General features: G+C 48.3%; 1 protein-coding gene across 3 annotated transcripts in view; it reads left to right on the forward strand.

The window, feature by feature from the left end:
• The window catches only part of KIDINS220 (kinase D interacting substrate 220), a 1022767-nt gene that overhangs the window by 788777 nt on the left and 207564 nt on the right, over positions 1-26426 (forward strand). For 2 of the 3 annotated variants that reach the window (XM_078647833.1, XM_078647834.1), the window contains exons 24-25: positions 15496-15725; positions 26102-26215. In XM_078647833.1, the coding sequence (XP_078503959.1) occupies positions 15496-15725; positions 26102-26215 (344 nt within the window). The remainder of the gene's footprint in view (positions 1-15495; positions 15726-26101; positions 26216-26426) is intronic. The other variant, XM_078647835.1, reaches the window with a different exon arrangement.

A 26426-nucleotide genomic window follows, 5' to 3' on the forward strand; every position in this document is an offset into this window, starting at 1 on the left:
ACAATGGTAGTTTTGCAACTGAATGTGAATTTGCTCCTAACTTGTGCCCCTACAAGTGTTTCCACACAACTGCTGATGTTGTACCAAATGTGAGTTTGCACCTAAATGTAATTAGTGCTGCCTACTTTGCAAGAACAGTGATTTTACACATATAAAAGGGATTTTACACATCACCATGATTTGTGCTCCTAAAGGTGTGAGAAGTTGGCCTGATATATGATGCTCACTAGTTCTAGTGATCACCTTGTATCAGTCCAAACAACCCTTATGGTGATTGGTTGTAAGTCAACCTTATAGACCAGCTATCCTAATGGTAGCATGGACAAAGCAGTCTTAGGCTAAACTCTTTTGGCATGTGAAGCCAGCTGTTTTACCACAATATAACCCCTTGAATACCATATGAAAGGACACCACACAGGTTGTTATGAAAATAAACAGTATATTTATTAATAACAACACCTCTGAACTCTTTATGAGGTCAGAGGGCTAAGCACATGACAATCTCTTAGGAAAAATACGACAAGTTGCACGAAATTACACTGGTGCCCTAGGGGCACGACAAACCATATACTAAGTAAGTGGAATGTGAAAGTCGATAGAAGGAATGGAGCTGTCCAGAGGCTGGAGGGTCGCTAGGACTACGCTATCTTCACCTTAGGTAAGTAATAGGAGGCCCACGGGACGCGTGTGCAGAGTTTGAACTCACATGCGAGATGCGTAACAACGTCTATGGACAGTACAGTTCAAGTTAAAGGTGAGTACAGACAATCCTGACTAGTTAGGACAAAAACGACAAGGTAATGTGCATTACAGGGAAGAAAAAATCGAAATCTGGAAATTTCAGTTGGTTTTTAGGCAGTGAGAAACTGGAAATTGTAAAATCTTATGTCTTTTTGGGGAAAATAGTATGCGGTAATTTGAGCGACAAGGCTCACATAGATGATAACATTAGGAAAGCCAAGACACAGGGAAATGGACTGAGTGCTCTTTATAAAGCCACTGGCAGAAGACATTTTGTCCATTTGCTAGAGGCCTTCCGCGCAAACATTCCAGCCTCTTTGCTCTATGGCATCAAGCTCATTGATTTGAGGCAATGTTTTTTTTTAGATACTATCGAGGGTAGACTTTTGCGACATCTAACTTCGCTCAATAATGCTTTACAGTGGAATCCCTCAGACTTGAACTGGGCATACGAAGTAGTTGGGTTCAGGCCCTGGCAGGAGTAATACGTTGGGTCTTTTGCTTAGCCAAGGGTAAATCGGCTACTTTAAGATTTTTGATTAAAAAATAATTACTGGGTCCCCTGAAAGAATATTCCTTACTTATAAAGAATTTCAGAAGGGCTGTTACTCTACTGGAATTGGAGGAATCAACTCTTTTTTCGCTATCTCCACATCAGCTAAAGTTGTCACTAAGACTGGCTACATGGGAGTTATGTTTTAGGAGGGACAGAGATATCCTTATTACAAAGAAAGGTGTTACGCAGGTTGTCAATTCTTACTTATTTAAACATATACAACTTTATGCATCCTGGAACCTCCCCCACGGCCTTCGCCGTTTTTGGTTCCTCTTGAGACATGATCTTCTCCCTTTAAATAAATTATTAGCTCGATGGTATGGTTCTTCCGACAAGTGTAATCTATGTAGCAATATTAACTCTATTCAGGATATTGCCCATATCCTTTTCATATGCCCTGCCCTAATGGCTCATCGATGAAAATGGATGAGACCAATATGTTTACAGTCAAGCATTTTCTCTGCTAAGTCTTTACTCGATGCCATTTTCAAGCCTCCCAATGAAATGTTTTGTTACAGAATTTTTAGTTTTTTTAAATGTTTCTTAGAATTATATTAATAGATATGATTTCCACTTTCTAGTCTCTGTGTAAATAGAATGTATCTTAAGGTTTTATGTTTTGTAATTTTTGTTGTCGTTTATGTCTTGTTTATATGTGGATCTCAATCGAGTTCCAAATCATATTCAAATAAAATTGAAATTGAAATTGACAAAAACGACTGTGGAACTGGACACTAGGACGGTTAAACTACCCTTGAGCACCGAAATGCTCTCGTTACCTCACCCACGGGCTGCGGGTGCATAGGTGCCAAAGTGTGTCGGGTTCTTGCGTTGAAGTCAATGGAGCCTGAAAGAAAAGATGCTGCAGGCGACCAGGAGGAAGATGTCCGGTGCGATCCAAGGGTGGATCGGTGAAGAAGAGGACCTGAAAGCAGAGGGGACAGTGTTCAAAGTCACTAGCCAGTGACCGGTGTGGAACCAGAAAGGAACCAGGTGCTGTCGTTGCGATCAGGTGAAGAGTGGACGCTTGACTCTGCAGCCACGTGGACCAGGAGGTGTCTTCGACGACCAGGATGGAGGCACGAGCTGTCCCACGCAGGCTCTCGCTGTCGGCGGTGTCGGATCCGGGATTGGAGTCAACAGGCCTTGGCAAAGGCAACCCACGCGGTGAGTGGAAAAGACGTCTGGTGCGGACTAGGAGAGTCCGGGGTGCCCCTCTTTTGGAAGGGAGCAAGGGCCAGTCTGGAGCAACCAGACCAGCAGTGAAGATTCAAAGGTTCGTCATCTAGGAGGCCACTAGCCAGCCGGCAAGTGACCAGACAACGCGTCGAGCAGCAAACAAGCAGAAGGGCCCCACGCAGATCTCGTGGAAGCTGGGGGGCTGATCTTCGGTGCAGGGGCTGCTCGTGGCTGGGGCTTCTTAATCCCCAAAGCACTTGGTCGAGTTTACCTCGGGAGTCGTGCGGGAAGCGAAGTGCAGGTTCGTTCAAGATGGCCGGTCCTACGTGTCTCGTCGCACCCACGGGTCTCAGCTTTGCTGCAGATGTGAGTTGAGGTCGGAGAGGTCTGGGAATCCGGGTCTCGTCGGGCTCTGAAGTCTGGATCCTCGAGGGAAGACGACAAAGTGAAGCCGCTGGACGCTTGATGGTGCCTGCAGTTGCAGGGTGGACACTCCTTGCCCACAAGGGAGATTCTTCAGTCTTCTGTGGAGCAGAACGTCGAAGTCCAGAGTTTCTTTTTGTAGAATTGTTCAGGATAATCTAATTTGGAATGGGACCAGCTCCTACCTTTATCCTACTAAAGGGGGCTGCACTACTGACTAGATCCCTCCCCTGGGTGGGACCAGGAAAGGGGGTGGTTACACCCCCTATCCTTTGTCCGGTTTCCCGCCAGAGCTGGGGCTGGAGTGCCCCAGCAACTGGTTTGAACCGGTGTATGCACAGGGCATCTTGTGTGCCCCAGGCATGTCTCATTCCTTTCAGGCCTGTCCTACCCAATACACAAAATCCTGTCTGGGGTGGTGCTAGCACCTCCCAAGGCAGGAAACCCTTTGTCCAAGCCTCCCTCGCTGGAAGGACTCCCAGCAGCAGGAGGTCAGACTTGTGTCTGTGGTGGCAGCATCCATTTTGTGATGCCAAGGCTCGAGTTAATTTTAACCGGGGTTCACAGTTACATACATATCGTGTCCCTCTAGAAGGGTGGAATGCTACCCCCGTCGCCAGAATTGGCGAGGGGGTAGTATTCCAATTCGTATGACACCTTACTCGACATGTTTTGATAATGTTATACCAGAGTTGGTATTTAACCGCGAGATTGATAATGCACTTAAGAGTATATGGTATAGCGTTATCATGGAAACAGCTAAAGGACTTGGTTCCGAAAGCTGTAGACAGGCTCAGCTCATGCTAGAGCACCATCTCACATAATTCCAAGCACTCTGCCTTCAGGATTGATAAGGCCTGCCATAGGAGTGACTGATAGGAGGATATGTGTCCATTTTTAGGGTTAGATATAGGTATACTATATCTACAGCAAAGGGTGATTACACCACCTTGCCCCAGCTGTCTTGCAGCCAGTTGTGTCAATTTTAGATGGCCAGCCAGGGGTGGCATAATACATGCTTCAGCCCCTGGTAGGCCCTGGGTACACCTATGCCCTGGATACCTACGGTACACTGTACAGGGACTGATAAGGTGGCCCAGTACCAATTGGTAAATGCACCTAAAGTACATGGTTGTCAATTTAGAGAGAGAACAGCTAGGCTGTGGGTCTGATTAGCAGGCCCACAGCCAGGGAAAGTCGTAAATCAGTGAAGCAAAAAGCAAAAATCTGGGGTGACCATAGGATTGCAGACCCCACTCTCCTACAAAAGGCATTCCACTCTAATGCTGATGTTGCACCGCAGGTGATTTTGCTCCTCGGTATGATATCATAATGATACACACCACTCTCCGTTTTTTTCTCATATGTACTGTTAGACCTGGCATCATTGGTGTGAGTCTCCCTTCCATTTTGAGGGATTGCCTCCTCTGTTTTGATATGTTTTTGCTGTATTTATGCTTTGGGCACTGTGCCACTGCTAATCAGTGCCACAGTGCAAGTGCCCCCTATGTTAAATTGATGTACTAATTGGTAATTCCATGATTGAGTTATTTGATTTATCTGTCAGCCCCTAGTACAGTGCACCATGTGTGCCCAGGGCTTGTAAATCAAATGCTGCTAGTGGACTTGCAGCGCTGGTTGTGCCACCCACAGAAGCAGCTTGTAAAGTGTGTCTCAGGCCTGCCATTGCAAGGCCTGTGTGCAGTCTAGCATTGCCAGGTCGACTTGGCCAAGTGCACCTACTTGCCAGTCCCTAAACCTTCCCTTTGCTTCATGTTAGACACCCCTATGGTAGGCCCAAGGACAGGGTACATTGTAAGTATAAGGTAGAACATGCTCTGATGTGTGTAGCATGTTCTAATAGTGAATTACTGTCATTTTCGTTTTTCACTATTGAAGGTTACCTGTTCTCCATAGGTCCGAATGGGCAGTTAGATTATTACATTCATATAATCCTAAGTGACTCAGGAAACACGGTAGAAATTCAAATTTAGTATGCCTGAACTCAGAATAATAAAATACATCTTCTAGTGAAGTTTATTTTAATATTCTGTGTTTGCAAATACCACTTTTAGAAAGTAGGTATTTGCTTGCCTAACCATTTGAGCCTACCTCTGCTGGGTTGTGTATTCCTTGTCTGGGTTTGTGAGTGACAGGGCTGGGGGATTCCAGGAGACAGGCTGGGGCAGCCCTGTGGTGAATAGAGAGTTCTGCATCTAGATGGAAGGGAGGAGTTGCACCTGGGACCTGAATAGGGTTGGGCCTTCCCTCTACAATGCTGGCTCCACCTCCTGTGGCTTGTCTGAGGTCTCTGCCCTGCACTGTGAAATTAGAGGAGGAATCATGTCAACAGAGTGCTCCAGAGCTGTATCTTCCCTCCCCTGTGCTGGCTTCACCTCCTGTGGGGCGTCTGATGTATCTGCCCTGCACAGTGAAAGGAAGAAGAGAGTCATATAAACAAAGTGCTCAGGAACTGGTTTGGACTAGGCAGAGGCCTGCCTGCCTTCAGAGAACAAAGGATTTTGGGGTATAAATATTGGGACCCTGATCCCAAGAAATTAGATCACTTCTGGACAAGAAACATTTCTGCCAAGGAGAAGAACCAGGGAAGCTGCAGGAGTTGTACTGCCCCTCTGCCAGTGTGCTGTTTGCTGGATTGGCCTGCAGTGGTTGCTTCATTGCCAAGGGAAAGGAGAAAGAACTTTGTAAGGACTTTCATCTACAGAATATTCTCCAAGGGCTTGAACTGTGCTTGCCTCCTGCTGAAGTCTCAGGGACAAAAGACTTCACCTCCAGCTCCCTCCTGAATTTCCTTGCTCGGAATTCTGACTCCAGTCACTTGTGTGCTGCTGGGAGCTGGAAGCGCGACACATCGAGAAGAAGCGTGTCGCCGCCGCAGCTGAAACATCGCAACCCCTGAGAAGCGAGCCTTCGTCGCATCTCCCTGGAAGCGTGTGTTCATCAAAGCTGCCTGCCATCGCATCACCGGAGAAGCGTGTCGCAGGGCCTGTCGCGGCTCTAAAGTACAGAGTCGTTGCAAGGCTGCCAGGGCGTCATCGCATCGTCGTCGCATCGCCGCATCAAGGGCGCCATCTTCTCGGATCGCAGCCGGATCATCGCATCAAGGCGCCATTTTGCGCACGCAACAGGCCCGCATGCTGAGAATCAACGCATCACCTCCGCACCGGTAAGGCTCACGATGAGTCCCCTACTCTGCGCAAGCATTGAGGAAGGACGCAGCTGTTCCCCCGGGTCACCGAACCGACGCATCTCCCCTTTTGCGAGCCTTTAGTTCACTTTGTGTTACGCATCCAGGTACTTTGTTGAGAACTTTGTCGCATTTACCAACAACTTGAACTAAGAGACTTTAATCAGCTTTTAAGTAATCTTAAGTGTAGTATTGTGGATTTTTTTCGTTTGTGGTCTTGTGTTTAAGTTTATATAAAGAATACTTATTTTTATAAAAACCTGTGTTGTGTCCATCTGTAGTGTTTTCACTGTATTACTGTGTATATTCACAAATTCTTAACACACTGCCTCGGAGATAAGCCTGTCTGCTCGTACCAAGCTACCAAGGGGGTGAGCAGGAGTTCTTAAGGAGTGTAATCCCTTATCCTGACTTAAAAGTAAGGGTCCCTATTTGGACAAAGGTGAATACCATTGCCAACTAGAGACCCCCAGATCGAACATTGGTGGTCAGCGGTGAGGATTTGGACTTTGCATTTGTGTTTAATAAACAGTGATTGGTGTACACTACTAGTGAGTGCAGACCAAACACGACCACATATTTTTTTTAGAATCCTTTTTTCTTGGACTGTTAGTTTTTCCTGAAAATTCCCAATTTGTACTACCATGAGTAAACCAGAATCTGTTGCATCTATGGATCTTGATTTTGAGGAAGAAAGGTTGGAAACCTACACTGTGAAACAGCTCAAGTATCTCTGCAGGAAATAAGTTGCTACACCAGGCATTTCTAAAAAGGAAGACTACCAAAATGCGCTGAGGGCCTGGGTAGAAGCAAGATATGTCCCTGATCTTGTGGTGAAGCCTGTTGGGGATACAGATGGGCAAATTTCCAGCCAGGGGAGGGGTGCCATCTCTACCTGGCAGCATCATCTCTTCCAAAGACCTTTCCCCCAGACAATTGGAAGACAGGGCGAGAAATAGGGCACTGAAGCTGGAGTTCGCTAAACTTAAAATGGAGAGTCAGAGGGAAACACAGAATAATAGGTTGTCCTTGGAAAGGGAGAGAATGAGAATGGAGCATGAGAGAATGTTGAGGTAGTTAGAGATCAAGGGCTTAGAAATCAATCCCTCTGGTGGCAACGCACCATCTGTGCCTTCAGAAGGCAGGGTACATATTCCCAAGGATGTCATCAAAGATTTTCACAAAGGTAAAGATATTGGGCAGTGGTTTGCAGCCTATGAGATAGCAATGTTGGCCCACAGGGTCCCTAAGAAGGATTGGGGAAGCGGGATTGTGGGGCCGCTTTTTAACTGAAGGTAGGGATACTTTGTTAGACTTGCCCAGTACTCATAATATGTCTTATGCCCACATGAAAGAAGCACTGACGACAAGGTATGGGTTCACTCCAGAGCTCTATAGATAGAGGTTCAGGAATTGTAAGAAACTGGAGGGAACCACTTGTGTACAATATGTGTCTTTCTTTTGCAGAGTTATCGATGGTTGGGTGAGGGGTACCAATGTTGATAATTTTCAAGCGCTCTATCATTTGATTGCTAGGGAGCACTTGTCTGCTAATTGTTTTCCAGAGCTACGCCAGCACCTTATTGATAGCAAGTTAACTAATCCTAGAAAGCTTGCTGAAGAGGCGGACCGCTGGGTCAGTACCATGGTCCACAAGGGGCTTGTGGGAGACTCTGCCAAAGGTGGGCAGGGTCCCCAGCAGAAGAGTGGGTAGAACAAGGGTAAACAGAGGGAGTTCCAAAAAGGTCCTCAAAGTAATTCCCAAGGGAACCAAGGTATGGGTTCCCAGCCTCCCCCTGAGAAGAAGTCCAGACCCCCGACAGGTAAACCTGTTCAGAGGGGGCCCTTTACCTGCTTTCAGTGTAAGCAGGTGGGACACCGTTGGCATGATCCCCAGTGTCCCCAAAAGGGTCAGTATGTGCCACCCTATCAGATAGCAAGTGTAGCCCTGGGTGGGGAGGAGATGGGTGCCCAAGGTGGGTGGGGTCCCGCAGAAATGTCCCTTGTCTCATTAGGAGACTTTGAGATGGTCCCTAGAACTCAGCTGCCTGATAACACTAAGAAATACAGGCAGTGGGTGACCATCAATGGCCATAGAGTGGAGGCTCTGATAGACACAGGATCAAGTGTGACAGCTGTCAAGTGCCACTTGGTGTATGAAGAGCAGATAGTCCCCAATGCATTCTTCCCAGTTATTGCCGCTGACAACACAGAGAGCCATTGCAAGGTGGCTCAAGTTCCGTTTGAGTGGTGGGGGTCTCGGGTACTCTTCAAGTAGCTGTGAGGCCATCAATGCCTGTGGATTGTCTGTTAGGCAATGATTTAGAAAGCTCCTCTTCGGCTAAGGTATAGAGGAAGGCACATTTAGAGATGTTGGGTTTGCCTGAGTGGGCATGTGTGACCACTCGGTCTATGGCAGCTAAGGGTGTTCAAGAGACCCTGGAGCCTGAAAGTATGGCCCAGGGACCTGCCTTAAAGAGAAGAGGTAGGGGGCGCGGGAAACCAGCCCCCATTGTTCCCACGGTCCAGGAGGAGGCAGACCTTGAGGGAGATTCCCTGGAACCTACAGGGGAGCAAGTTTCTGAACTGGGGAACCTACCTGAGCTGACCCATTGGCAGCAAGAAGGGGGTCCCTCCAGGGAGGAATTTTGTGAAGAGCAGCATAAGTGCCCTTCTCTTGTGGGTTTGAGGCAACAGGCCACAAACCAGGCAGCAGTTGATCAGTCTGGATCACATTGGATCTACTGGGAGAATGTTCTCCTGTATAGCGAGCCTAAGGTTGCTGAGCCTGGGTCAACCCATGTGCTGGTGGTACCCCAGCGCTTCAGATCCCTCCTACTGGGTGTGGATCATGATGTTCCGTTAGCTGGTCATCTGGGGCAGAACAAGACCTTTGAAAGGCTTGTTTCCCACTTTTATTGGCCCCAGATGCGGAAGAGTTCAAATACTCGTTGTAGGACCGCTCAAACTTGGCAGGCAAGTGGGAAAATTGGAAGGAGGCATAAGGTCCCTCTCCAACCTTTCCCTGTAGTCAGTATCCCCTTTGAACGGGTGGGGATTGACATTGTGGCGCCACTGGACCCCAAGACAGCCATGGGCTACAGGTTTATCCTGGTCTTGGTGGACCATGCTACCCGGTTCCTGGAAGCCATTCCGCTCAGGACAGTGACGGCCCCCGTGGTGGGACGTGCACTGATGGGGATCTTCTCCCATGTGGGGTTCCCCAGAGAGGTTGTGTCGGACCGAGGTACAAACTTAATTTCTAATTATATGAAGTCTCTGTGGTGTTACCTACAAGTCCACCACTCCTTACCACCCACAAGGTAATGCGCTGGTTGAAAGATTCAACCGGACCCTCAATGGCATGATAGTGGGTCTTGAGGAACCAATGAGGCATAAGTGGCACGTCCTCTTACCATGCCTTCTGTTTGCTTACCGTGAGGTGCCACTAAAGTCTCTAGGGTTCAGCCCCTTTGAGCTTTTGCATGGTCACCCGGTAAGAGGACCTTTGAGTTTGGTCAAGGAAGGCTGGGAGCAATCTCCCAGGAAACCTCCCCAGGATGTATATAGCTACATGCTGGCCTTCAGGAACCAGACTCGGCGTTTCAGAGATCTCGCTCAGGTGAATCTAGAAGCCAGCCAGGAGGAAATGAAGCGGTGATACGATCAGATTGCCACTCTGATTGAGCTTCAGCCTGGATAGAAACTTTGGATCATGGCCCCTATGGAGCCTTGTGCGCTCCAGGACAGGTGGACCGGTCCATATGAGGTGGTGGAGCGGAAGAGTGATGTCACTTATCTGGTGAACATGCGAACTCCCAGGAACCCCTTGCGGGTCCTGCATGTGAACCGCCTAAAGCCCCACTTAAAAAGGTCCGAAGGGGGCATGCTCCTAGCGACAGATGATGGAATGGAGGAGGAGACCGAGCCTCTTCTTGACCTCCTGTCTGCAACAGAGCAAGATGGGTCAGTGGATGGTGTCAGCCTCTCTGCCACACTGACCCCTTATCAGCAGCAAGATTGTTGCCCGCTAATCTAATGGGGCAATTCTCTGATCTATTTTCCTTGGTTCCTGGTGTCACAGAGTGGTGCGTCCATGATGTGGACACTGGCGACAGGCCTCCTGTGAAGCACAAGGCTTACAGAGTGACTGACAAGGTTAGGGCTTACATTAAGGAGGAAATCTCCAAGATGTTTGCGTTAGGGGTCATTGAGTCCTCAAACAGTCCATGGGCCAGCCCAGTGGCTGCCTCGCCGGGTGCCACACCCGAACTCGGTTCTGTGCGGACTACAGAGGGCTCAATTCAGTCACCAGGACTGATGTACACCGCATCCCCAGAGCTGATGAGCTCATAGATCGGTTAGGGGCTGCACGGTACCTCAGCACGTTTGATTTGACGTCTGGGTACTGGCAGATCACTTTGACTGATGGGGCTAAGGAGAGGTCAGCATTCTCCACACCAGATGGGCACTACCAATTCCGGGTTATGCCCTTTGGAATGAAGAATGCACCTGCCACTTTCAGAGGTTGGCCAACCAGGTAATGGCTGGCTGGAGGATTTCAGTGCCGCCTACCTGGATGACATTGCAGTGCTCAGCGCCAGTTGGGAAGAACACTTGCAGCACCTCTGGGAAGTGTTGATGGCACTGCGAAAGGCAGGCCTCACGCTCAAAGCAAGTAAGTGCCAGATCGGGCAGGGTTCCGTTGTGTACTTGGGTCACCAGGTAGGAAGCGGCCAGGTGGCGCCCCTACAAACCAAGATTGATACCATCCTGGCATGGGAACCCCCAAAGACTCAGACATTGGTGAGAGCCTTTTTAGGACTCACGGGGTACTACAGGAGGTTTGTCAAGGGATTTGGCAACATTGTTGCACCATTGACTGAGCTGACTTCCAGGAAGCAGCCCAAGAAAGTGAACTGGACTGACACCTGTCAGAAGGCTTTTGACGCCCTGAAGACTGCCATGAGCACAGCACCCGTGCTTCAGGCGCCCAACTTCTCAAAATAATTATTTGTACAGACAGACGCTTCAGAGCATGGTGTGGGGGCTGTTCTAACACAGATTAATGAAGAGGGCCTAGACCAACCTACAGCCTTCATCAGTAGGAGGTTACTTCCACGGGAACAGAGGTGGAGTGCAATTGAACGTGAGGCCTTTTCTGTGGTCTAGGCACTGAAGAAGTTGAGACCATACTTGTTTGGGACTCACTTCCTTGTTCAGACCGACCACAGGCCCCTCAGATGGCTGATGCAGATGAGGGGTGAGAACCCAAAGTTGTTGAGGTGGTCCATTTCCCTACAGGGTATGGCCTTTATGGTGGAACACCGCACTGGTACAGAACACGCCAACGCTGATGGTCTGTCCAGATTTTTCTGCCTTTGTGAAGAGAACTCCCAAGGGGAAGGGTAGTTCTCCCCACATTTCAGCTGGAGGGGACACCTGTTAGACCTGGCATCATTGGCGTGAGTCTCCCTTCCATTTTGACGGATTGCCTCCTCTGTTTTGATATGTTTTTGCTGGATTTATGCTTTGGGCACTGTGCCACTGCTAATCAGTGCCACAGTGCAAGTGCCCCCTATGTTAAATTGATGTAATAATTGGCTATGCCATGATTGGGTTATTTGATTTATCTGTCAGCCCTAGTACAGTGCACCATGTGTGCCCCGGGCATGTAAATGTAATTCTTCTGGTGGACTTGCAGCACTGGTTGTGCCACCCACAGAAGCAGCTTGTAAAGTGTGTCTCAGACCTGCCATTGCAAGGCCTGTGTGCAGTCTAGCACTGCCAGGTCGACTTGGTCAAGTGCACCCACTTGCCAGTCCCTAAACCTTCCATTTGCTTCATGTTAGACACCCCTATGGTAGGCCCAAGGGCAGGGTGCATTGTAAGTATAAGATAGATTCTAATAGTGAATTAGAGCCATTTTCGTTTTTCACTATTTAAGGCTACCTGTTCTCCATAGGTCAGAATGGGCAGTTAGATTATTACATACTTATAATCCTTACTGACTCAGGGAACACTGTAGAAATTGCCTGAACTCGGAATAATAAAATACATCTTTTAGTGAAGTTTATTTTAATATTCTGTGTTTGCAAATACCACTTTTAGAAAGTAGGTATTTGCTTGCCTAACCATTTGAGCCTGCCTCTGCTGGGTTGTGTATTCCTTGTCTGGGTTTGTGAGTGACAGGGCTGGGGGATTCCAGGAGACAGGCTGGTGGAACCCGGTGGTGAATAGAGAGATCTGCATCTAGATGGGAGGGAGGAGTTGCACCTGAGACCTGAATAGGGCTGGGCCTTCCCTCTACAATGCTGGCTCGACCTCCTGTGGCTTGTCTGATGTCTCTGCCCTGCACTGTGAAAAGAGAGGAGGAATCATGTCAACAGAGTGGTCCAGAGCTGTATCTTCCCTCCCATGTGCTGGCTCCACCTCCTGTGGGGCTTCTGATATGTCTGCCCTGCACAGTGAAAGGGAGAAGAGAGTCATATAAACAAAGTGCTCAGGAACTGGTTTGGACTAGGCAGAGGCCTCTCTGCCTGCATAGAACAAAGGATTTTGGAGTATAAATATTGGGACCCTGATCCCAAGAAATTAGATCACTTCTGGACAAGAAACCTTTCTGCCAAGGAGAAGAACCAAGGAAGCTGCCAGTGTGCTGTTTGCTGGGTTGGCCTGCAGTGGTTGCTTCATTGTCAAGGGAAAGGAGAAGGAACTTTCTAAGGACTTTCATCTACAGAAGATTCTCCAAGGGCTTGAACTGTTCTTGCCTCCTGCTGAAGTCTCAGGGACAAAAGACTTCACCTCCAGCTCCCTCCTGAATTTCCTTGCTGGGAATTCTGACTCCAGTCACTCACTGGGAGCTGGATGCGCATCGCATCGAGAAGAAGCGTGTCGCCGCCGCAGCTGAAATCATCGCAACGCCGGAGAAGCAAGCCTTCGTCGCATCTCCCTGGAAGTGTGTGTTCATCAAAGCTGCCTGCCATCGCATCGCCTGTGAAGCGTGTCGCAGGGCCTGTTGCGGCTCCAAAGTACAGAGTCGTCACAAGGATGCCAGGGCGTCATCGCATCGTCGTCGCATCAAGGGCGCCACCTTATCGCATCGCAACCGGATCATCGCATCAAGGTGCCACCTTGCTCTCCGCAACGGGCCCGCAAGCTGAGAATCGACGCATCACCTCCGCACCGGTAAGGCTCACGACGAGTCCCCTACTCTGCGCAAGCATTGAGGAAGGACGCAACCGTTCCCCCCGGGTCACGGAACCGACGCATCTCCCCTTTTGTGAACCTTTTGTTCACTTTGCGTTACGTATCCAGGTACTTTGTTGAGAACTTTGTCGCATTGACCAACAACTTGAACTAAGAGACTTTAATCCGCTTTTAAGTAATCTCAAGTGTAATATTGTGGATTTTTGTCGTTTGTGGTCTTGTGTTTAAATCTATATAAAGAATACTTCTTTTTATGAAACCTGTGTTGTGTCCATCTGTGAGTGTGTTCACTGTATTACTGTGTGTATTCACAAATGCTTAACACACTGCCTCTGAGATAAGCCGGTCTGCTCGTGCCAAGCTACCAAGGGAGTGAGCAGGGGAGGCCCTATTTGGACAAAGGTGAATACCATTGCCAACTAGAGACCCCCAGATCTAACAGGTACTCTCTGGCCTGTAATTTATTTTCTTGCACCCATTACACCTACATTCCTCCAAGCTAATTACATCTCACACCCACAGACCCAAATACCCAAATACCTTGCAATTTCATATTCTACCACACATTCTGTTAACATCAGCCTCCCTAAAGAGTGTCAAAAGAATCACCCCATTTCAACTCATTGGCATACCTCAAACACATCACAAGCTACTATGTTCCTGAAGTGTTGGTCTGCAGTCTCTAAGATAACATATCTAACCTCACTGCATCCACCTAAATGTAATCTGCTCATCTTTCATACCACTTTGGTGTCCCTAGTATACAACATATTTCACCTCAACAGTATGAAAAAACCTTGAAGTGGCTGCCTTCATTCCACCCAAGCTTGGCGAAAAACAAATAGGCCACTGACATAGGAGAACATAAATGGGCAGCATGCACATAGACATGGCAGAAGTAGGCTGTGTGCGTTTGCCCATTTCTATGTTTACATCGATTAGCATATTAAAGCAACATCTCTTGGCTTTATCAATCTTTGTTTGGTTACTGACTAGTAAGTAAGTGAGTAAGTAAGTGTGCTTGAGGACCTTGCATGCCTGCTGCATTAAAGCGGTTTATACATGTCGTCTATCTGCCTACTTTCCTGATAGACATGCAAGACTAGTGTCTAACCCAAATCTACATCTAATATGATGAGAAGAGTGTGGAGCAGTGATTTCCAGCTGAAATTGCTCTTGGATTCACCTGAATGGTCAACTGTATTTATCAGCTTTTTAGGCCAACATAAGTAAACTTTCTAGAACGTGAAGGGTTGAGATCCTGGCTCCTTGATAAATTAATTAAAGATTTTGTGTTTTAGAATATTTATAAAAATTCTGTCCAGGATAAAAATATACACATTTGTTTTTAGGTCTGACATTAGCCAAGCTTGTTAGTATTTTGCAGAAATCCCTAATAATGCATGGAAACATAGGGGGCTTTCAGCCAAACCCTTTATTCTTTGATCTTTTGTAGTGCCATTCACATTTTCATTCCACCCTCCTCAGCATACGGTATGGGACAGTGGGTCAGCTCACGTAAGCCACTGACCTTTCTCACAGTGAGAGACAGCTGTTTGCCTCTGCATAGTGTTCATATCAGATTACACCGTATTCCTCTTGAGTCCCAGAGACTAATGTGGTTTTGTCCCATTGACATTATTAATTAATAAATCCAATAAAAAACTTTCTTTTTAAAAATGTATTTTAACAAATTCTTGGCAGTTTTCCAGACGTTGCTGTGGGGCCTTTCTGCCTCTGCAGTAAGCAGCATCCTTCGTGACCACTGAAGTTTGCATTGAAATGTCCATTTAAAACTATGCCATGGGCCAGCCCATATTCTTACATGCATGTGGGTGTATGACCAGGCATATTTGTATGCTTCTTCTAAATCTTTTATTACAAGAAGCATTCCAAGATGGCCGCCCATGTGTGCCCATACTTGTGCATGAACTGGTGGCCATCGTTGAATGTGTTTGCAGAAACCTTTGAAAACGAATACAGACATGGCTGTTGAATGATTTAGCATGCATGGGCCGCCATCTTGGAGTCGTAAATTAACCTAAAAAAGATCTGTGGTGAAAGCCAATAAGTCTGCTGTCGATGCTTGAGCTATAGGCTTTGCAAGTTTTTATTGTTAAAACACACCATCTCCTTCTACTTCACTATTGTGATGTGCCCATTATTCCTATTTGCCTAGATGTCCGTGCTGCAAGAGATCAGATGAATATTGGAGGACTGCCATACCCAACACTGCCATTGCAAGAGGCACCCCCAAGGGCAACATCTGTTTTGAGCCAGCCTTCATCTGTGTGTTCCCCTTCAGCATCATACAATGGACCATTCCACCCTGGAGTTGTCTCACCACCACAACCTCCAAGCAGCTACTATAGTGGCATGACTGGACCTCAGCATCCATTTTATAATAGGGTAAGGTATTTCTAGAAGGATCATCCAACAGTTCTTTTAATACAAATAGAAAAGAAATTTGTGTTTCATGATTATTCAGAGTTAGGCAACATAATATTGGTAGTGCGTGTTTTATGGTTACTACAACAAGTGGGGAAAAGGGTACACAAAAAGCACTTGTTTCTCGAATTTTAGAAATTATAAATAGCTTAGCATGAAAGGGCAGGGAAAGTATTATGCATAGAAATCCAACCTAGAGGCTCCCTTCAGGCTTACAGAAGTTGTGTGTACTCTACCATGTCATAATAGTACAACCTTGTATTAATGCTCCTTGTAGTGTAACACTTCTTGATCCATAATGAAGACTATGCCTTATGAAACCGGTGTCTGTTTATTTATTTATTTATTTTTTTTTCAGAGTTTTTTATATAGCGCGAACTAAAACCGAACCGAATCAGTTATCAGAGCGCTTTACATAGCACCAGTTACGTTACATGAGGACACACTTTCATTTTTTTAGGCACGGGGAGATTAAGTGATTTGCCCCAGAATCACAGGGGGTTTTTGGCGTCGTTACCGAGACTCGAACCCAGATCCCCAAGTCCGAAGTCGAGCGCCTTAGCCGTTAGGCCAACCCCTCTCCCCTAATATTAAATATGTTAAATTTGAAAAGATAAAAAAAATGTATGTAGCTCAAAATTATCATTGAAACAGTGTGAAATGTCTAAAAGCCCCATGAACAAAGTGAGAGGCTGCATCTGCAGGCATGTTAAACCCGCCATTTGGATACAAAGGTTAGTTTTTAAGTCAAGCCTACAAAACATCGCAAGCTGTTTGTTTTTGAAAAACCTATTGTGGACCTGACAAGAATACACAGGGGATTGCAGCCCGTCCACCACAGGTTGGCTTTACTGTCACTCCCATTTATTTGCTTTCTATTGGATGCCATTCCTTGTTTCTGCATTTCCGTCCTGAGTTTGTCTCCACCATGGAACATACCCTCTTTGCCATCTCTTTGTTTTGGTGGTGCTAAGCTTCCTTTGCTCGTTTTTAGGCAGCAACTTTATTTGAAAGGAATACATTAGTTATGGATTCCTTACCTTAGAATTACCCCCAGGCGTCAGACTGGATCTTGAAAGTTTTTTCGTCAGCAGTACCTCTGCGCAACGGAAGGTGGTGTCGGTCGGCTCAGCGTCCGTCATCGGCGTTATGGTCGCCGGGATGACATCACAGCAGCTACTTAGAGGCCGCCCTCGCGTGCTGATGTCAGTGATTTATTTTTCCGCGCCAGCCAGTGCAGATCCGGAAAGAGTGGTACCGCAGTCATTTTTTGACAACATTTTTCTCGACTTTTGTCGACTTCTTGTTTTGAGTCTCCGACTCAGAACAGGTGCATGAGGGATGCCCGGTTTCAAGGCCTGCGGTTCCTGTAACCTACTGATGTCGGTGACTTATCCGCACCGCATGTGCCTCTTTTGCCTAAAGTGCGAACAGGACCCCAAGTTGTGCTCCGACTGTCGGTCGATGGCGCCGAAGGCTTTGCGGGAGCGGTCCCGAAAGCTGCTTGAACGCCGACAGTCGGCTCCACGCCGTTCGAGGTCCCGGTCAAGAGGGAGGTCGAGCTACCGGCTGAGGAGCCACCACCATTCCGGTTCGAAATCATTAAAGTCTTCGCGATCGGATAAGTCAAAGCATAAGAAGAAGTAGCATCGTCGCTCTTCGACTTCTCCTCGTCGGTTGGCTGATCCGACGAGGGACGCGGGTGGTGCCACTCCAGCGGTTCCACGATCGGAGCTTGAAGGGTCAACTCCCCCATGGATGCAGGCATGGATCCGGATGTGCGCCAGTTGACCTTGTTACACCTCCACGGCACCGCTCCTTACGGCACCACTACTGCATTTGGCGCCGGTCGGCTTCCCGGCCGGCGTCGACCCCGGCCTCCATCCCGACGTGGACACGGAGCCGGACCGGCGTTGTCTGATGCCAGATCCGGCGCCTGGTGGGGTTTTTGTGCCCCTGTTCAGTCCTGGGGTCCCTTTTCAACAACCGTGGCACCCAGAGGATGATGAGGAGGACTGGGAGAGGTCAGGTGACCATTTAACTGACCAGTTTGATACTGAGCAGGACATGAGAGAGAGCAACTGGGGGATGCCAGTGGTCTTGACACCTCTCCTGACCTTGGCATGTTGTCTCCTCCTACCGTGGCTATGGAGGAAGGAGCGTCATACGCACTGGTGTTGCGTAGGGCGGCCGTGGCTCTCAACCTCAAGCTTCCTACGGTGGCGATCAGGACTAACCTCCTGACAGAGGTGCTTCAACAGACTTCGAGCTCTTAGGAGCCCCTGCTGCCGTTTAATGAGGCCCTCACAGATGTCCTTTTGAGCACGTGGTCCAGGCCCAACACGGGGGCTCCTGTGGACAGGATGATTGCCCGATGCTACCGCCCGGCTCTGGGCGACCCCACTTTCCTCTCCTAACACCCGACCCCTGAGAGCTTGGTAGTTCAAGCTTCCACCTCCAAAAGCGCCTTCCCTACCGCTCCACTGTAAAGGGAATCCAAGAAGCTGGACCACCTTGGCAAGAAAATGTTCTCTTCCGCCAGCTTAGGACTGCGGTCCATAAACACTGCATGTCTATTGGGCAGTTATTCGCACTCAGTGTGGGATAAGGTGGCGCAAGTACTGCCTCAGTGTCCCGAGAGGCCCAGGCAGTGCTCTCCCTGGCTGTTGCCACCAGGAGAGATGCAGCAAAGTTCACAATCCGCTGTGGGCTGGGCACCGCCAACTCTCTGGGCAGGACAATTTCAACATCGGTAGCTCTTCGGCGCTACGCCTGGATGAGGTCCACTGGCTTTTCAGGGGGTGTCCAGAACACCTTGATGGACATGCTCTATGATGGCCATCGCCTTGTTGGCGACAAAGCAAACAAAGCCCTAGAGAGCTTCAGGGACTCACGGGCTACTGCCAAGTCTTAGGACCTCTCCACCCGTCCGGCACAGTCTGCTTTTCTCCCCTTTCATGGCTACGGAAGGGGTGCCCCGGTATATCCCACCCAGGGCCACAGGCCTCAGCAAGTTACCCAACCTTCATGCGGCCGGGGACTTGGAAACAACCGGTGAGGTTCAGGGGGCCAGCGGGTGGGCCATTCCACCAACCCCCCTCTGCAGCAGCCTTCAAATCTTCCTAGTCTGACCTTTCAGGCCCATCAAATGCCAGTGGGCGTCAGGATTCGCCATCAACTCCCCCACTGGTGCACCATTACGTCAGACAGGTGGGTTTTGCAAATAGTCCGAAGGGGCTACTCCCTCCCCTTCAAGACTACCCCTCTAGCCATGCCACCACAATACCACTGCATGTCGGAGGATCATCTGTCCCTTCTCCAGCAGGAAGTTACAGCTCTCTTGGCCAAGGGAGCCATCAAGTGCGTTCCTGTCCCAGAAGTAGGACGTGGTTGTTATTGCCATTACTTTCTGGTTCCCAAGAAGGACAAGGGCATGTGTACAATCTTGGACCTCTGGGACGTCAATCGTTTCCTCCGGAAGGAGAAGTTCAAGATGTTGACGCTTGCGCAGGTCTTATCTGCCCTCGACCTGCAAGACTGGATGGAAGTGTTGGACTTGCAGGATGCTTATTTTTACATCCCTGTCCTGCCGGCCCACTGGCGTTACCTACGGTAGGCCACAAGCATTTTCAGTTTATTGTGCTCCCCTTTGGCCTTACCAGCAACCCCTCGGGTGTTCACGAAAGTGATGGCGGTGGTCGCAGCTCATCTGCGCAGATCGGGGGTTCCAATCTTCCCCTATCTCGACGACTGGCTGTTGAAGGCTGGCTCGCCCCCAGGCTGTCATCTCTCACCTCCAGACTACGGCCGACCTCCTTCAATTTCCTGGGGTTCTCCATCAATGTGCCGGAGGCTCACCTGATTCCCTCTCAGAAGCTCCTCTTCATTGGAGCGGTTCTGGACACAACGCGGTTTCGGGTCTATCCTCCCGAACAGCGAGTCCGGGATATTCTGGCTATGATTCCGATCTTTCAGCCTCTATCCCGGGTTTCGGTCAATTTGACCCTGAGGCTGCTGGACCTCATGGCCTCCTGCATCCTGCTGGGCAAAGCATCAGGGGAATCGCTCCGTTTGCGTCCAGATCTCGGAGGGCACTGCTCATGCTGAACAACTGCAGTGGTGGCTTACGAACCAGGATTGGGTCAATGGCAGATCCCTCTCCCTTTCCCATCCAGACCAAACTGTGGTGACAGACGCATCCCTTCTGGGATGGGGTGGCCACATGGGAGAGTTGGAGATCAGAGGCCTCTGGTCTCTGGCGGAGTCCGGGATTTACATCAACCTTCTAGAGATCCAGGCGATTCGTCTTGCACTGAAGGCATTACGTCCCTCTGTCCGGGGAAGAGTAGTGCAGGTGTTCACGGACAACACCACCGCCATGTGGTATTGCAGCAAGCAGGGCGGGGTGGAGTCATGGACCCTATGTCAGGAGGCCCTCCGCCTCTGGACATGGCTGGAACATCAGGGCATTTCCTTGGTGGTTCAACACCTGGCCGGTTCTCTGAACGCCAGGGCAGACAAACTCACCCGCAGGTGCATGATGGATCACGAATGGAGTCTTCACTCGGAGATGGTGCAAGGTCTCTTTCAACAGTGGGGAGAGCCTTGGTTAGATCTATTCGCCACCGAAGTGCACGCACTATGTCAGCAATTCTGCGTGTTGGAATTTCCAAGGCCGCACTCGCTCGGCGCCTCTTTTCGTCGCGAGTGGAGTTGTGGTCTGTTGTACGCCTTACCGCCTATACCACTTCTGCCCAGAGTGCTGAAGAAGATCAGGCGCGACCGGGCCCAAGTCATTCTTGTGGCTCCGGATTGGGCACGAAGAGTCTGGTATCCCGAGCTGCTCAACATGGCCATCGGTCCTCCGATCAGACTACCTCTTCAGGAGGATCTTCTGTCACAGCAGCAGGGGTCCGTTCTCCACCCAAATCTGTCTCTCCACCTCCTTGGGTGGAGATTGAGCAGCGGCAGTTGACGTCTTTCGACCTGCCTCCTGAAGTCTGTGATGTAATCTTGGCAGTCAGGCATCCCTCCACTAAGTCGGTATACGCCTGTAGGTGGAACAAATTTGTGGCATTGTGCACAGCAAAGGCTGTGGATCCCCTTTCTGCTCTTCTTTCCGAGGTACTCTTGTTTCTTCTCTCTTGGGCCCAGCAGGGCTCTGCTCTGGGCTCCATCAAGGGCTGTCTTTCAGCCATCACTGCCTTCCTTCGGTTGCCTGATCATCCTTCTTTTTCCAAGTCCCTGGTAGTTAACCGTTTCCTGAAAGGCTGAACACATTTTTTTCTTCCAATCCCCTTCGTTATGCCTCAGTGGGACTTGAAACTTGAGCTAACCTATCTCATGTGTGCTCCCTTTGAGCCACTGCATCACTGTCCTATACACCTTCTGACTCTAAAAACTGCTTTCCTGTAGCCATCACTTCTGCTAAAAGAGTTTAGTGAGCTCCAGGCTCTTTCTTCAAAACCTCCTTTCCTATCTGTTCATCCGGACAAGGTGATTCTCTGGACCCGTCCATCCTTCCTCCTAAGGTGGTCACTGCCTTTCGCATCGGACATACCATTACTTTGCCCACCTTCTTTCTGCCTCTGCATCCTTCAAAGGAAGAAAAGAGGCTCCACCATCTGAACCCAAAACTTGCGCTCTCCTTCTATCTGGAACGCACGCAACAGTTCCAGGTGGATGATCAACTTTTTGTTGGTTACGTGGGTGCAAAGAAGGTTCGGGCCATACACAAACGCATCATTTCTCGATGGGTCAGGTTGTGTATTAAGGCTTGTTACTCTGTAGCTAAAAAGGAGCCTCCAGTCGGGCTACGCGCTTACTCCACCAGGGCGACGGCAGCCACTGCTGCCCTGGGAAGGGGAGTGCCTCTGAATTACATCTGTCAGGCAGCCACGTCGGCATCGCTGCACACGCTCACCAAACACTACTGCCTGGACAGCCAAGTCCAGAGAGACCGCTTCTTTGGCCGTTCTGTTCTCCAGGATTTTCTGGTGTGATCTTGGTTCGCAGACCGACCACCGGGGTTGTATTGCTGAGGTATCTATTCTAAGGTAAGGAATCTACAACTAACGTGTTTCTTTCAGATGCACAAATTACTTAACTTCGGTAACGATATATCTGTAAGAAACATTAGTTAGTTATAGATTCCTTACCGCATGACCCATCCTCCCCGTTCGGCGAACTGATTTTTAGGGTTAAGGACATCCTTTCAGGGCCCTAGTTTTGTGCACCAATGGCCAGTGTCTTGCATGGCTCTGCGTTTCTTACGCGGAAAGTCGTGTACAGAACTGACATCAGCACGCGAGGGCGGCGTCTAAGTAGCTGCCGCAACGCCATCCTGGCGACCACGACGACAGACACAGAGCTGACCGACGCCACCTTCCGACGCTCAGAGGTACTGCTGATGAAAAAACGTTCCGGATCCTGTCTGACGCATGGGGGTAATTTAAGGTAAGAAATCTTTAACTAACTAATGTTTCTTACAGATATATCATCACCGAAGGTAAGTAACTTGTGCGTTAAAATCGCCCCCCATTAGTGTAGTGCCCATCGGGTATTGCATCAAGCTGTGGTTCAGTCTCGCAAAGATGGCCGGTTGTTCTGCATTGGGGGCATTGATACTAATTATACTGATCTATCAACCCTCAAGTCACCCATTTATGGCTACGTATCGACCCTCCGTATCTACCAGTGCGTCCGTCAGTTGGAATGGAACCCCCGCTTGGATCCATATTAGCACCCCCCTGTGCATATGCCGAGTAGGTAGTGTAAAAGAGCTGGCCCCTCCACCGTCTCTGCAAGGCTTGCCTTTCTGTGTTTAGTGCATCTCATGTAATAGGGCTATCTGGGCTCCCCGCCGCCGAATGTATGAGAGGACTTTGTGGCAAGACATGCAATTGTACTGTTGCTTGTCAACCATGAGAAGATGTTACTATGCCTAGACTGTCTCCCTCCTTATGCTTTGCCACCTGCTGGCTCTCCCCATTCGATCCCACATGGTTCTCTCTGCGCTGCAACTCCAGGTACCCCCCCATGTGAACATTAAACATTTCCCCCAGTAGTAGGAGGAGGAGGCGGAGTAGTAGGAGGAGTAGTAGGAGTAGGAGTAGTGGGAGTAGGAGTAGTAGTAGTAGGAGGAGGAGGACTCTACCCTCAAAATGCGTGCCCAACTCTACCCTCAAAATGCGTACCCAATAGGATTGCCACCCCTGCCTTTTTTCCACTCCCCTGTGGAGAAATACTGGGAGTCGGACCAGCGAGATCTCATTTGCCGCTGATCTGCTGGAATCAGATGCGTTTCTTGTAATAAGCAGATATCGTATTTAGATTCTTTTAGCATGGGCAGGAGTGCCAGCCGCTTCGCCAGTGCATTATGCCCCCTCACATTATAACTATTTATTCTGACCATCAATCAGGCAGTTGGGTTGTGTTTGTGGTGAGTCCGTGCACAGCCATCCTAAACCCTTCCTGTAGGAGTTAAGTATAAAGGAGCCCTGAGTGAGCATCATCAGGAAATGTTCAAAAATTTCCAGGAAAGAAGAGAAGAGAGACAAGAAACTAAACGAAAACAATACTCATCAAAGACTGGACATTGATCCCCCTTCTAAATCGTCCAACATGTGGGAAGCTGGGTCCGTGGTCTCGGCAGTGCACTGTCTGATTCATCCAATTCCTCGATCTATGCGATCCAGTGTCCTGCCAACCATCTTATTTTTCAAGTTAGGCATACGCCTTTGGGTTTGCGGCCTTCCTAAGGAAAGGACTCTATGTTGTTGACTCTATGATGCTGCAGTCTACTCCACTCATTGGCCCACCCTAATTGCTGTTCGGCTCCTCCAGTATCTCCTGATTCTGCAGCTGTTTTAACAACACCTCCCTTTCTGTTCGGCTTTCTGTGTCCGACAGCTTGGTCACGTTTTTCCCCCCTCAATCGGAGAGTTTGCTGATTCCGATTCCTGACTAGTTTTAGCAATCTATTGTCATTCTTTGGTGTGTCACCAGATGCAGGTGTGCCGGATTCTGTCAGGTCCTTCACTTCCTCCAGGTTGTGGAAAGAGTGAGTTTTTTTGGCCTACACGAAAGTAAGGCTCAATGGGTGGCCCCACCTGTACCTGACTCCTTTACATTGCAAGAACTTAATGAGGGGATTTAATTGGCTTCGCCTCTGTAATGTGATCGGGAAAGATCTTGGTATAGCCGTACCTTAGTGTCCTCAAATTAAATGGTGTTGCGTTCTCGTGCTGCCATCATAACTTTTCTTTTTGGATGTATTAATGTAGACATGTGAGGATATCTTGCAGAATCCCGGGCGAGCTTGCTGGGCGGCCAGCTCTATGTGTGTGGTCTAATATGATGTCCTGCGGTGCCAGGGTGGGAGCCAAGTGATGAAAGAGTCAACTGACATACGGCTCCAGATCATTTGCGGTCGCCTGCAATGGTACTCCTTTTATACGTATGTTGCCTCTCCTGGATCTGTTCTCAAGGTCCTCCGTCTGGTATCGAAGCTCGGTATTCTTTTCCTGAAGGTCCAGTAGTTCTCTATGGTGAGCCTCCAGTTCTTCCTCTCTTGCATCTCCCATTCATTCCAGAGAGTCTATTCTATTACCCAGGTCACCCATGTCTCTCCGGATCTCTTTAAACTCTGTTTCTATATCTTGTATTAGTGCTGCAATGTCGGACCTCAGCTCTCTAAGGCGGGTTTCCAGGAAAGTTGTTGTTACTGGAGCCTCTTCTTCTCAGTCTTCCAATGCATTCTCGGTGCTAGTATCACCCCTTTGTGTTTTATTTGGAGGGGCTTGGAGAGCAAGTCCTTTATGCTGCCATTTTTCTTTGTGGGTGGGTCTGGGGGTTGCCATTTCCTACCCCAGAAGCGCGTCAGATCTGCACTCCTCACAGTCTTCCTTTCCCCAAATTGCTCCGGTAGACAAAGATGCACTTTCTGTGGCTCCTTTCTAGTACTCCTGTGGTTCATGATACAGTATACACTTTGATGATCAAGAGCTGGGCTTTTGTCTACTAGATGGCCAGTTATCGTATCCCCTGTTGAGTGCACCTCTACCAGTGCAGCTTCGGTGTCGTCTTCTTTCGTATTTTGTTTGCGTTTGAAGGGCTGAATCCATACATTTTGTTCTCATTTTTCAGTATCCATTGACATTTGTTTTTTTCCTCATCATTTTGTTTCTTTTATTTTTATAAATGTCATCTAGCGCAATCTGAAGGCTGTTTAAACTGGACACACGTTTTTTTGCTTGGTTTGGCTTTCCTTGGATTAGAGGAAGGGCAGTAGAACTGCTTAGTCACAAGTAGAGAACGGGATAGTATTTCCATGGCCTTCTTAACCTATAGAAAGTTGCATAGGCAAAGCTGTATGGCCGCAGTAACACTGTCCAAAAACTAATCGCAAAAATCATGTTTGCCTGGTATGGTCCATTGCATAGCGTGAAGGATCTAACCGGATCAAAATGCCACTGCGGAATTAGTCTAATACAAGAAATACAGTGGAGCCAGCACCGCGCACTCCGGTGCGTGTTTTGAGGGTTGGAGTTAGTTGAATCAAGGGTTCTTTTTAAGGACAGAGGACAAGTGTAAGCCTGCTTCCCGAATAACGGCTGAATACCGTCAGCAAAAGATCAGCATTTGCAGAAGAATCATGTCCATTGGATGACTTCAAAATTGTCACGTTCTTTTCTCCCGGTAAGTAGCAACGTGATTAAAAGTACAAATACACAATGTATAAATTGTTTTCTTGACGATGCGTTTCTGCCACAGACATTTAAAAAAATCTAAAGCAAAATGGAGAATAACCAATTGAGACCAATAATTTATGAAAGCATATCTACATAAGGCGAGTTCGAAATACAAGTGTGCTGTTATCACTTGGGGGGCTTGCTGTTATTGCTTTTAACAACACCCTGGCAACAGCTAAAGTGCAGACGTAAATAGGCAGCCAGAGCCGCAGATATTAAAGACAAGCTTCAGGGCATCAAGCAGGGACTCATTTAATGCAGTTAGTCATTTGGTGGCGGTGGCAACAATTCGCAGTTTTCCAACGCTCCTTCTGTTGCAGAGGTGTCTAGGGATGGGAGGCCATGTAGGTCAAGGGTAGAAAATGTGATAGAGTTGAAAAATGATTGAACGCAAAGATACATTTTAATGTGACCATGCAAATGTCTGTAAAATCTGTCTAAAGTTTTCATTATCCACAAAAATCGCCATGCATTAACATTTCTTGTTTATAAATTGAGTTTTCATTTTGTGTTTTTCATTTTATCTAATTCTGTTTTGTTTTCCATTATTGTTTATCCCTTTTTGTCGCATGTTTCTTTCCATAGCCATTCTTTGCCCCTCATGTTTACGTGCCAAAGTATTACTTTGGCCACTCCCAACATGCCATGTCACGTCCATCAGTAAAAACCGGTTTACCAAGAGATCAGAACAGTGGCCTAGTAAGTATTCTCATAGATAAGTACTAACATAGTCAACAGCACAGAACAATGTCATTTGGTCTTGTTAAGAAATACTAATCCTCCTTTACTGAGCTCTTTGCAAATATGAATATGGGAATAAGTAAGTTATGCCACTGTTGTCAATGTCCTTCTCAAGAAACGTAAAAAGGATATGATTCCAACTCAGCAGTGTATATTCAAACATTAATTT

This window comes from Lissotriton helveticus, chromosome 6 (genome assembly GCF_964261635.1).
Source record: "Lissotriton helveticus chromosome 6, aLisHel1.1, whole genome shotgun sequence".
NCBI classification, from domain to species: domain Eukaryota; kingdom Metazoa; phylum Chordata; class Amphibia; order Caudata; family Salamandridae; genus Lissotriton; species Lissotriton helveticus.